We start from the raw sequence: 13,557 nt of genomic DNA on the forward strand, positions 1-13,557 counted from the left end.
GGTTGTTCAGAGGGTATTGGGTGATTATAGGTAGGTTACACCCCCTGTAACATCTCTATAAGCTACTTATAACCCCCCAATACCCTCTGAATAACCTCGGACGTACGTAGTTCTTGTGTACATCTTGCGTACGCAAATTTTTCTTCATTTGAAGATGAGTCAATAAACTAAAATTTCATTAGCCACGTGATATTATGAGAAATTAATAGGTGAAATAATAATATTTGGAGGATTTTCCTTAGAAATTATTCGATTTTCAAAAATAAAACCTGGAGGACCGTAACTTGATAATAAAAAAAATTGTGATTTTAAAACTGAGAAAATCGAAATCAAAATTTCTAAGTGATCCAAATTATCTTAAACAGTTTGGACAGGATTTTCGATTTATTAAAATAATGCACACCCCTAAACATATTGGTGTCATAAATTTATGCACGAGGTGCTGTATTTAATTTTAAAATAAATAATAATTATGATATTTTTATTGTGAGCGTAGGGGTGTAAACTAGCCGAACAAGAGCAAACCCAGACTCAACTCGTGTTTCACTTGTTAAAAAATATCGCTATTCGTGATCGGCTCGTTTATATTTCGAACACAAAAAAAGTGTTTTCGTGTTCGACTCGTTTGCTTAGTCAGCCGAACATGAGATATTCACGAACAAATAGTCGTGTTAATAACCTTACTCACGCAACAGTAGGATCTAAAGGGTTGAAGCAAGATTTAAATATTATTATTTATATTAAAATATCATTTAAATATAATTAACATACTTTTATTCTATTTTTTTAAATAATAAATTTAATTGATTATAAATTTTTGAAGCTTTGTACTTAATTAAATATTTTAAAAACACTACACATCAATTATATATAATTGATGAGAAGTATTTCAAGCCAAAACGAGCCGAACAAGAATGAACAAATTTTGTTCGTGTTCATCTCATTTATATTGAGCGCAAAGATAATGCTCGTGTTCGACTTGTTAACTTAACGAATGAATTGAACACAAGCTTTTCACGAACAACGAGCCATTTTGACAGCTCACTTGGGAGTGACATGCATGTAAATATGAATCCTTAGGCAGTAGATTTGTAAATGCATAGAAATTGTATGGTGGCATGTAAATGCAACAAAAACAAAATTTCTCTTTTATTTCTCAGACCACCCGCGTCTCCCTTTCAGATTACCGCCGCTCAGAACCCTAGAAACCCTAGTCATGGCGGAACACGACCTAACCTCCCGCATTGCCCCTCAACTGGACCGCCATCTCGTCTTCCCGCTCCTCGAATTCCTTCAAGAACGGCAACTGTACGCCGATGACGAGATCCTCAAAGCGAAGATTGACCTTCTTAGCCAGACCAACATGGTCGACTACGCGATGGACATACACAAGAGCCTTTACCGCACAGAGGAAGTTCCGCAAGGTATCTTTCTTCTTTTTCTTTTGATCTTTAATATTCTACCCCGGCCAGTTTTAACCTTAGATTCGTGCTGGTAGAGATGCTGGACAGGAGGGCGGAAGTGGTCGGGAGATTGAAATCTTTGGAAGAGGCGGCTGCGCCGCTGATCTCGTTCCTTCAGAACGCTGCCAACGTCCAGGAGTTGAGACCGGAGAAATTGTACAATCTCCAGATGCTGAATGATCGTTTTCAGGTGCGTTTTTTCATTCATATTGTGAAAAGATTCAACTTTTTTATGTCGTTCAAATTGACTGTGTTGTGACGAGTGAGATTATTCAGTTCTTTTTTTTCCCCATATCTTATGAGCGAAGAAAATATCATTGTGGGAATAACATGTGTTTGGTTCTCTCTTATAAATTTAAGCTTTTTAGTTGAAAACATCTTTGACCATTAGTGTCCTAAATTTGGATCTAATTTGGTTTGCCCCATACTTGTTTATGGCGAATTGCATATAATAGCTCACAAGTTGTTTCGTGTGGCTTGAAAATATAATGAGTTGCATGTTATTGCAAAAATAAACCAAATAATTAAAGAAACATGAACAGTTTATTGATAATTCAAATTCAATTATGTAATAGATAAAATATATTGACATCAAAACAAGGTATTCAATATCATGAAGGTTAACAATAGAATATATTGACATCAAAACGAGACATTCAATATCATGAAGTTTAATAATACGTGATAACAATGGAAAATAACTATCATTACAGTAAAAACATGACTAGATTTTCTAATAAATGATTGTTGCGGTGCATAATAATAACGTAGAATGCTAAACTTCGAAGCACGGTTTTAAAACTTGATTTAACATAAATGCATAGTATAATAACTACTGTTCAATAATTTTGGGAAAATTTAACCAGAATTGGAATGAAATAAATATTAAACTGTTATTTTTTACATACTATTATCATCCCAATTTATTCATTATTCAAGTTTTGTTATCTTGCTCCCTTTGTTTACATTTGCTATAATGTTGTAACACGGTGGATCTACTTAAGCTTCTTCTTTGAAACTCCTTTGATTGTTACTTTCCTTTGCAATGTTGTTGCCTAATCCCTCTTAGGTCTATTGCACTTTAATGGCGAAAGAGGATCACCTCGTCAGTATCATTAACTGGCATAATATTATACTCATAAGGTCTATAAGTATCTACCAAATAATAGCTCTTTACGTGGTCCTCATTGTTAAGCTCACCCATTTTGAACATGAAGACAAGGCAATTATATTTACTCTATCTTTTGTAGCTTCATGATGTATAAGTTGTTTTGTACCCCTTGCATTGTGGTGATTTGGCAGTTTCATCATAAATTTATAGAAAAACACAATTCCAGGCTTCATATATATTTTTTTTTCAAGCACTTCTCCAATCCTTGGGCATATCTTATCATTTTGCTTCTGTTAGTTCACTCTTTTTCCTTGCATTTTTGTCATCACTGAAGTTCTGGTGCTTTCAAGCTTAGAGATAATATGCAACTTTTTGCTGCAAGGATCAATAAAACATTTACGCATGTTATTAAGTAATGTGTCACACTTATAATTAAAACCCTGATCACTCTTCAGGTTAGTTTTTCATTCAACCATTTATAAGCATTGACATATAATTGCCAACTCTTTCATGTTGTGGGTGAATATCTTGACTGCAGTACATCTAGTAGTTGTCCATAAGGCCTTTTTTGGTTTGACCCGTTGGAATATAGCGAACTTAAAATAGATTCTATATACACTTCAAGATCATCCAATGCATTCTACAGGTAGTTTATTTTCTGTCTCATCATCAACACAATTGTTCTTCTCATTTACCTCTATTTTCTCATCATTAACATTTTCTGTTTCAACAACTCATCTTAGTTAAAGTACCAAATAGCTGTGAAACATTTGAATTTTGAATCTATTCAGAGGCTACATCATATATTTAATCATCTTTTTTTGGTCTTATTTTATTATTATCTTCACATGTTCTCTCATAAATCTATGCATAGAAACAGTGTACTTACAACATAAAAAATACATGAAACAACAACAATATATGAAAACCTTCATTCTCGATATTATTTCTGCTGGCTAATTGCCTTCTATAATATCTTGCATTTTCCGAAAATAAAGCATAGGAAAAATTGGCTCTAAACCTTTTTCTTTGTCTAACAAAAAAATTTCGGCATGTGCGGTTGTTGCTTTCTTTTCATTGATTTGTCACTTTCTCCAAACTTCTTTGCAGTGACCGCCCTTTCTGTAGGAGACCAAATAGGATCAAATTTGATGGAGTCTATGGACTAAAATGGGGATAAATTATATTTTGGGATTAAATTGGCTACACGCAAATTTTCAAGGAAGTCATTTTAGGCTTTTTGACTTTTATGTTATATTACTCTGTGCCAAAGAGTCCCCTTTGTCTCATTGCCATTAGAATCCAAAAGATTTTAGATTTTACCTCTAATGTTAGCACACAAATCATTTCTTGCTTATCTTTTTAATTAATATCTATAGCCTATCTTCCTATGCATCCGTCTGAAACATGAACTACTTATTTTTCTTTCTAAATGGCCGTATTATTATAAAGTCGGACTTCCCATTTTTAATCAATGATTTGAAAAATCTGTTTGTACTTTTAATTAATGGTAAACGATGCAATTATTGCTTCGTTGACAACATCCACTGCCTTGTACGTAAAGGCATTTACTCTATATCTATCATATGTTGGAAATTCATGAAAGGGGCCCACTTTTTGCAGCGCATGCATAGCATTTTTGAAAGATTGTTACATAACACAATTAACATTTTTCACGCGGGGACTTTTTATTTTAATTTTTAATTTTTTTGAAGAAACATTTGGAAGATAAAGCAGTGACAGATTCCATTTTAGCATACTTTTTTAGTGATTTAGAATTGATGTTTTTTCTCTTCAAATCAAGCATTCTTGATCTAGAATAACTAAAGCAATGCATGATCATTACATTTTTGAATCATGTCCTTAGTTTATGAATGTTGACGATTCAAATTCGAAGGATGAACAACATAGAAAGTTGAATGCAAGTGTGGGTACTTACTCATCCCTCAATAACTCCCCCACAACATGATTACTAAATGTCCAATAATAAATAACCATGTTAACCATTCAAAAAATATATAAAAGCGGTACTTATTTGGTATGATGCGGTATAATGATTTAGCTACCAAAACATTCAACAACTCCAATAAAACAATGATGCCCAACCCCTTTGATATACTTGGTTGGCAATGTAAACATCTTTATGACAATTTATGGAGAAGAGCTAATATCAATTGATTCTATGTATGTGGTTCATCTTTACTAGTTAAACAAAAACTGGAGCAAACTTTTACCTTGCGATGTGTCCAACCATCAACTATAAGAGAACAATTATGTATGAAACAATACTATTTATGAGGTTGCTATAATTGTAACATGCGTTGGACCTCCTTTTTTACCAAACAGATTGGTCAAGAGCAAATTGAAGCTTTATATCAATATGCAAAATTCCAATTTGAGTGCGGAAACTACTCGGGCGCTGCAGACTACTTGTATCACTATCGAGCTCTCTGCACGAATAGTGACAGAAGTTTGAGTGCTCTTTGGGGCAAGCTCGCTGCGGAAATTTTGATGCAGAATTGGACCGTTGCTCTTGAGGAACTTAACCGTTTGAGAGAAATAATTGACTCAAAGGTTGGCTTCCTTTTCTTCTGGAAAATAAGATTAGATTTATTATTATTGTTATTATTTTAGAAAAGCAAGATTAGATTGAAACTCTTAGTTTTACTTTAAGTCCCTAATGGTATCTCTTCTTATGCTGCAGAATTTTGCATCTCCTCTTTATCAGCTGCAGAATAGAATATGGTTGATGCATTGGAGCCTTTTTATCTTCTTCAACCATGAAAATGGAAGAAATGGAATTATTGACCTCTTTTTCCAGGATAGGTGCGTATGAGTTTAAAATTGCATGTTTTTGATATATTGAAATTGATGCGGTTTAACAAAATGATTTCTTTCTTGATAAGAGATTTGATTAGCATAGCTTCAGTTTCAACTAAATGCCAAAATGGAATCAAATGTTTATGTCTTCTGGACGATGATTATGATTCTTTTATTCTAATTTGGTCCAATACATATTTCTTTGTTTAAAATGTTAGTTTTTTTTGTTTTGTTTTTGCTTTTGTCGAAGATGCTATACCGTGATGGCCCGATTGATTATTTGGTGGTTAAAAACAAAATTTATTTCCCAGTTAATATGTTTCAGGCGGATTTGGGTGTAGGATACAAATTTAAATGTTGAATGGTCTATTTTTTTGGATCATTTATGGGGTTGTAAGGTTGGCAGGTATCTACAACTATGTAAAGCCTTAACCTCTCAATAAATCCTGGATTTTTTCTTGAACTCGTAGATGTCTAGTAACTCATACAGCATGCATTAAAAATTTTCCAATGATAGAATAAAATGCTCTTACATGTTGCATACAGCTTATGAAAGGTGGATGTCATTTTGATGAAAATCTAGTTTGATATGAAAGCTATTAATAAATGTTTTTGAAGTTATTTATATTTGATTTAACAACATAAAAAACGTTCATGATTGATCTTGGTTCTTAAAATTGAAGTTAAATGTTCTTTCGATGTTCAACATTAGCAAAACCAGAAATGACAGTGGCATTTTGAGAAATTTTCTAGCATTATTTGGAATATTGAAGCTGCTTGATCTATTGCTATGTTAATTAACTCGTTCCAAGTGTCCAAGTAGACTTTATTTTCGAAGGTCAGAAGATTGTACAAATGAGCTATTTAGCTCGAAGCATTATGCTTTTAAAATGTTACGGACTATAATAAGAAGGCGGCCATTGATATTGGCGCGCATATTGCCTACTTACAAATTTACAGTCTAAACTTTGTTGGCACATTTTTTTTTGAGTGCTATATGCTTGTTATGTCCTTTGGTTTGTATTAGTTAGTATGAAAATCAGTTCCGCTAGTAGTGCTATACCTCATAAGACAACAAAGATTTTACTAAATACTAGGAAAAAATATTGTTTTAGAGAATATCCATAAGGTTTGGGAGAAAGGTAGCCCGAGATTAATCAAGTCTGTGTGTGATCAAAATTTAAAAAAATCTTCAATGGAGATGCATTTTGTGTTAATTCATTCTAATTTACACATCATTAAAAAACAACAACCAAGTGCGATCTTAACACGAGCGTTTTTACTAAAAGTTTCTAAAATAAATTACAACATTATTTAGTGTTCATTCGCTGCATGCTTTTAGCGAAAAAGTGTCTTGATGTGATGGATCTAATTGAGCTCAAAATTGTCCTTCACAAAAAAAAAAAAGGAAAAAAAAAAGAAAGGTTTGGGGAAAGGTTTGGGTGGTGGTGTTGATGGTCGTGGTGCCGTTGAAATTCTACTGCCCAATCACTATTGCTAGAACAATCATCACACACTACCGACAACTTGAACCTAAAAGTGCCTTAATCCCTTACAACCCCTCTAATGATTTCCACCTCTTTCAAAGGTGATCAAGTCAACAATTAATAGTCTTATAATCCTACCTTATCTAATTTAAGGGAATGACATTTATCTACTAGAATAATTTCAATTGGGTGAGACCCCACAAATTTTTTGGTTTTTTTTTTTTTTTGAAAAAGCTCTTTTGTATCAATTGTGAATATCTTTTATGTGTGCTTGTGTCGAATATTAATATGAGAATTTTATAGTCTACTGCAAAAAATTTTCTATATGCAACAAGTTGGACTTGTGGGGACAATCATATAATTGCAAGTTCTATAAACAAATTCTTGGTGGCCAACGTGCATATTACAAAGACATGAACACCTATAATAGCGCCTTTATCCAAAACCTATCATTCAAGGGACCAATCTTTAAATCAAGGACGTTTGGCTCTTTTTTCTTTTCGGACAAGTATAACATTATTGACGAGTTACATTTTGCCTGCCTATAAAAGATCATAGAAGTCTCATAATGAGATTCTTTAGCTTCTACTATAGGCTTGATTGTTCTAAAGCGATGTGAATTGATTCGCCTCCCTCAAGTTCAATTGCTAGTCGGGTTATTTACCTCAATAGCACTCGTATGTGGCCCTCTTGCCATCATGATGGAGAGTGACCACTAACTCCTAACATCAATCTCCTTGACATTGCCAGTTATAACCATCAATTATTTACAATTTACTAAGTATGTAATCCTCTGATTATAATTAGGAACTTTGCTAAATCTTACCCCTATGACACCCATAATAATATCCTACATGAAACCATGATGTGTGGTCTGAGAGAAATTTTCTTTGTGGGATAGGAGGAAACTTCCCATCCATTAGCTATTCAAAACTCCATTCCAATGCAATTCAAGTTTTCGAGCATATTCTTTTATGGTGGGGTGTTTGTTCCCTATGTGCATATCAATCCTTGTGAAATTATTATATACATTCAACAAGTAACTCTCTTATATCAGATCTTTTTTGCCAACAACAATGGTTGGGCTCACCTACTCTCCTGTAAAAGAAATTATCCACACCTTCACTGAACTTGTTGGGCTCTTTATCAAACAACTTATTGCAAATCTATTGATTCTCAAGCATTCTGCCCACACTTAGGGAATTCAATTGAGTGAGGGAGAATTACTCAAAGAATACTACCAGAGATTCGCCTCATTGGCTTGCTAAACTCCATGAGATATTCTAAACTATAAAATGTGGTCTTTTGAATTCATTCAAAACAACTAGCCCTTACATGAAGCCAAATAGTTGGTAAAATTGAAACAATTATCAAAGGTCCAATATTATCCAATTAAGTTTCAATTGCCACCTCACAAATGTCAGTCTTGTTTAAATCTCTTGTCAACTAATTCCAACACTTTGATGCCTTTGACTAGGAGAGGCTTTCAATCTCTCATTAAAATCCACTTGTTATCAATGCGGGAATTGGTGGTTTATATTATATTGTTAAAAAAGTTATGATCGATAGTATGAGCTTTGTCGATACTCATTCTACTTTGCATTTCTCAGCCTTGATTCGATTAGTTTTTGGACTATTATTTAAGTTTAATAATTGACTACTTAATTTATAAGGAACAATCACTTTCCCTATTACAATTAGGGTATTCCTCAACATGCAACCTACTTGATCATTGCTTATTTTCAGAATTGGAATTAGTGTTGTATGAAAGAAGCAACAGATAACATAATAATATTTTTTTTAACAAACTCAACCTCGCCCATCATTGATCCTTAGTATTGAAAACTTTGATGTCCCATATAAAGACATACCCTTGAGGGCCTCTTATGTAGAAGACTTGATTAATCTTTTGTGGACAATAAAATTATTTCTTTTCTCTCTGATAAGCATATGTTAGATTATATGGACATGTAACGACCATTACATCTTTACTTGAAGTTCGACATATATGCCCAGAGTTGATGCTAAAATTATTATGCATTCTCTCAAAATCGACATAATATTTAAGCTAGTCACTCCATAAGAAGCAAAATTTTGCACTAGATCAACTACAAGTGATTGAGCTAGAAGTCTATGAATTTTTAGAGGCTGGATTTATATAAGAGGTATACTATGCTATTTGGTTAACGAATATCTACTTGGTTAACAAGGCCAATAGAGCTTGGAGAATGTGCCTTTATTGCAAATATCTCAACTTGCTTGAAAGACAATTATTCTCGCCCTTATATAGATCAACTTGTCTATTCCACATATGCCAATTTTATTAGTTTTATAGACTCATTATTGTAGCTATAATTAATTAAAAATGAATCTTGTAGGCAAAGATGCTACTGATTTTGAAATGGATAAAGGATTACATCGCTACTAAGTTTTGCCTTTCAAGGTGAAGAATACTAATATTATATTCATCATCTAATGACTAACAACTTTAAAGATCTCAAAGGGCACTCCTTGGAATTATATGTTGATAACATGCTAGTTAAACATTTAGAAAGGTTATAAACATTTCAAGAGAAGATAAGAGAGCTCGTGATTCTGTTGGTCCATGATGAAATATGTTGCATTGGATTTTTGCAAAGTACAACAATTGTCAGTTTCATTTAAACCTGGCCTATATACATCATTATTTGAAATTTTGTTTCTCCAAGCTCTCGTTTTTCGCTTGATAGAATATTGATATCTTGTTACATCTTTCTGGCAACTTAAATAGTAAAAAATTACCATTTTGGTTGTCGACTACTTCAAATAGGTAGAGGTCAAAACACTTGGTAAAATCATGTAAACAAACTTTCAATAACTTATTTAGAAGAACATAATTTGTCGCTTTATTTTTACTATAAAACTATCGCTGATATGAGATTCAATTAATCAAAAAGATTTTCACATCTTTTTATAAGGATTTCTATATTCAACTACTTCATATGGTTGTAGTGCATGTGCATCCTCGAGCAAATGGGCAGTTCGGGGTTACCAATGGAACCATTCTTAAAGGATTCAAAATGCACATTGTAAAGGTCATGGGACAATTGGTTGAAGGGCTCTCAATTGTTTTTTGAACCTCTTGCACTACTTAATGAACTCTAATAGGTGGAAAACCCTACAACCTATTCTTTGGCACAGAGGTTATCATCTTGGTCGATGTTGGTATCCTAATTCCTATCGTTCCGATTTTTGACCTTAGTAACAATGAAGACCCATTTCAATACAGCTTGGACCTTCTTTCATAGACAAGTTGTGTGGCTCTACAAAATATTGCCTCTTATCACTAAAGGGCAGCCCTCCACTTTAATCAAAAGATGAAGCCCCTATCTATTTCGAGACTTAGTTCTACGCCGTCTTGAGGTTGCCGGAAAGTGACCCCACCGCAACAAACTTTCATCCTTTTGCGAGAGCCCTTACGTGTTTCTAGTTATAGTCAAGTAATGATCATTCAAGCTTAATTCCTTAAGGGAAAGACGCTACCTCAAACTTAGAATATAGGAAATTATCGTTATTATTATCTCTTTGCACACAACCCCTATATCTTTCATTAATGGAAGATTTTTTTTTATCTTGTATTATGGAGTACTTTGGCCCAGCACCGGCGAGGGTTGCAGTTAGGGAACTCGTTCCCTAATAACTTGTGATGATTCTATCACCTTTAATTTTCACGGAGGGAGTCAGCCTTTGAATTTACACATCCCAAACGTCAATTATGTACAGCTGCTAGCAACAAATGAGTGAGCTATGTCTACCCCCTTTTCTTTTTATAGATTTTTAATCCCTACTAATGTCTTATATATATGCATATTCATTATAGGTGATTCGAAAGATGAAGCTTGTGGCCTAATGGGCGCTGCTTAGCCAAATGGAACATTATGTTCATGAAGATTAAGTACTTTATGGGTTAGTATGAAGTCAAGGCTAAAAAAACAATGTCACTAAATGACCAGTTAGGAAGGTGCTGAGCTGAACTAGAAACTATGTCCACTACTACTCTCTCTCCCTATTCATAATGTTGGGAAATTGATCACATTCGTGTGAGTTGGTAGAGGTTTGAGCAGAAATCCCCAAGAGAGTAATTGACTCTAAGGCACCTGTAGCGATGAAGAAGGTTCTTAAAATGGTGAATAAAAAAGTGTAAGATCCCTCATGAAAAGAGGCTGTAATAAATGCCATAAGTTAAAGCATGAACGATATTTTTTAAGGCTGTGAAAAACCTTAAGAACTCTTTGGTTTCTTCTAATGTGATCTATTGGATTATATCCCATAAGCTTATGATAAAGCATTTGAAGTTGAGGTGAATGGCCCGAAGCATCTATGTCTTGAAGAAGGTTTGGCCAAGGCTTCTTAAATAGGATTTGTTTGGTGAAATGCAAGATTGGGACTAACATAGAGAGATTATCTACCCATTAAACATCCGAGGAATCCTTCCAAGATTTGGAGGATGATGTTAAAAGCAAGTTGAAGGAAGTGGGCTCTAGAGTTGAGGAGTATGTTGATATCATGTAAACAATATATTATGCAAAAGCAATCTCACCTTATGTTTTCTTTATACCTTGAACTTTTGTTTATTTTTGATATTTATGTCTGTATAGAGCTTTTATTGGTTTTTGCTCATGTCGTTGCAAGTGAGGCTGCGTAGACCCTTAGATAATTATCTCATTGGACATCAATCTGGGGGTATTTGGTGTGGTAGATTGTAGTCCTTCTACCTTAAGTAATTATGAATTGTGCTACCATGTTTGTAAATTTCATAGTTTAACCAAGCTACTCAAAGAGATACCTTAAAGGTTTTGGACTATGTGGATGATAGTCATAAGAAAATCCCTTAGAAAAGCCTGTTTGAGGTTATTTGTCCGGAGAGGATGAGAGAAATCCATCTAGGAACAATGATCAATTCTAGATAGTTTGTAGAATATTGTTCGATGTCTTTGATTTATTGCAGAAGGGATCAGGTCAAAACTTCCTTGATCATACCTTGATTGAGATGCAACAAAGGTTATGCGTTTCTTAAATCAAAGGTGCATGTTGGCATTTTCTTATTTCTTTTATGAAGTCCTATGTGTGATCATGCCTACGAAAGAGAAAATTTATATGTAAAAATTCGAGGAAATGAAACTATACTTATTTTTTTCCAATATAGAATCAATGTAATAGCCTAATAGAAGCTCACTGAGTAAACCATAGAGAATGATACCGATACTACAGAGAATTACTAACTAAACTAATGCTAACATCGTATTGAACAAGGGGAGAGAACATAACCCTTTCTCAAGAATGACCCTTGCATACATGCTATCAAAAAAGCAATCATCTACTACGGAATATTACGACACAGCTAAAGTAAATTTAATATTTAGATTTTCAATCTACTTATCTTACCACATCTTTTCAACCAACTTAAAACTTTGAGGCTTACATCAAATCCATCTAACTTGTGAAAATGAAAATGAACTTCATTAATCATGAGGGTTTTACCCCAAATTTTGCATCAAAACTGATATAAATCCTGAGGTCTTTATCCCTGTTTAGTCTGCCAATGAAGCCTTCTAAATGAAGGGGTCATCAATTTCCTAATATGAGTATAATTGTGTGTCAGGATTTATGTTCGTACGCTAGATGATATTTGCATTGATTCTGCTCATACTTATAGACATTTTTTCTATTTTTTGGTCCTTTCTCTCCAATTTTTTCCCATAATGTTTGTCATATTATCAGTGTTAATGCTATGCAATTCTGACAATTTTCTTTTGTAACTCAAACCTCTACTTTTAATTTTTAATCATAAACCTTTTTGTTTACTATGTTTTTTTAATTTTCAGGTACTTGAATGCTATTCAGACAAATGCAAACCATCTCCTACGTTATGTTGCGACTGCTGTCATTGTTAGCAAAAGAAGATGGAATATGATTAAAGAGCTTATCAAAGTTATTCAACAGGAAAACCATGTGTACAAAGATCCAATTACAGAATTCCTCGAGTGCTTATATATAAATTACGACTTTGAGGGTGCACAAATAAAGCTTCAGGAGTGCGAGCATGTAGTTTTTTTTAAAGCCATTTTAATTTTGCGGCATTTAGATATATACCACCCAATTCTTATTCATTTACATATTTCCAACACCTGAACTTTGCTTGTTACATTTATATCACCCAAAATTTTCATATCACATAAAAAATATCATTATCTTATTTTTTTTAAAATGAATTGCACATTTTCATGCATAACTAGGTGGCATATAAATAAAAATTGAAGTTTAGGTGCTAGGTAAATACACATGAATAAAGGTGTTAGATAGGTAAATTTATATCTTTAATTTTTTGCATTTGGCTTGTTTTTTTTGGCATGATGACGTGCAATATATCCACAAAGCGTTATACATTTTAAATAAACATAACTATGTGTTGGTTCCTCATGATCTAAAATGTCTGATCGTTAGGTGATTCTTAATGATCCCTTTCTTGGTAAGCGAGTGGAAGATGCTAACTTTTCAACTGTACCATTAAAGGATGAATTCCTCGAAAATGCTCGGCTTTTCATCTTCGAAACTTACTGCCGCATTCATAGATGCATTGATATTGGGTAAGCTTATTTTCAGTTACAATATATATATATATAAAGGTCCAATATTA

The 13,557-nt window shown here is 33.5% G+C and overlaps 1 protein-coding gene across 1 annotated transcript in view; it reads left to right on the forward strand.

Moving 5' to 3' along the window:
- The first annotated feature begins 1,107 nt into the window (after nucleotides 1–1,107).
- LOC110031030 (eukaryotic translation initiation factor 3 subunit E) overlaps nucleotides 1,108–13,557 on the forward strand; it is an 18,304-nt gene continuing 5,854 nt past the window's right edge. Inside the window, exons 1-6 of the mRNA XM_020734064.1 lie at nucleotides 1,108–1,424; nucleotides 1,499–1,653; nucleotides 4,921–5,148; nucleotides 5,279–5,400; nucleotides 12,746–12,965; nucleotides 13,365–13,507. Coding sequence (XP_020589723.1) covers nucleotides 1,217–1,424; nucleotides 1,499–1,653; nucleotides 4,921–5,148; nucleotides 5,279–5,400; nucleotides 12,746–12,965; nucleotides 13,365–13,507 — 1,076 coding nt within the window. The 5' untranslated portion in view covers nucleotides 1,108–1,216. The remainder of the gene's footprint in view (nucleotides 1,425–1,498; nucleotides 1,654–4,920; nucleotides 5,149–5,278; nucleotides 5,401–12,745; nucleotides 12,966–13,364; nucleotides 13,508–13,557) is intronic.

Source organism: Phalaenopsis equestris, unplaced genomic scaffold (assembly GCF_001263595.1).
Source record: "Phalaenopsis equestris unplaced genomic scaffold, ASM126359v1 Scaffold000002, whole genome shotgun sequence".
In the NCBI taxonomy this organism is placed as follows: Eukaryota; Viridiplantae; Streptophyta; class Magnoliopsida; order Asparagales; family Orchidaceae; genus Phalaenopsis; species Phalaenopsis equestris.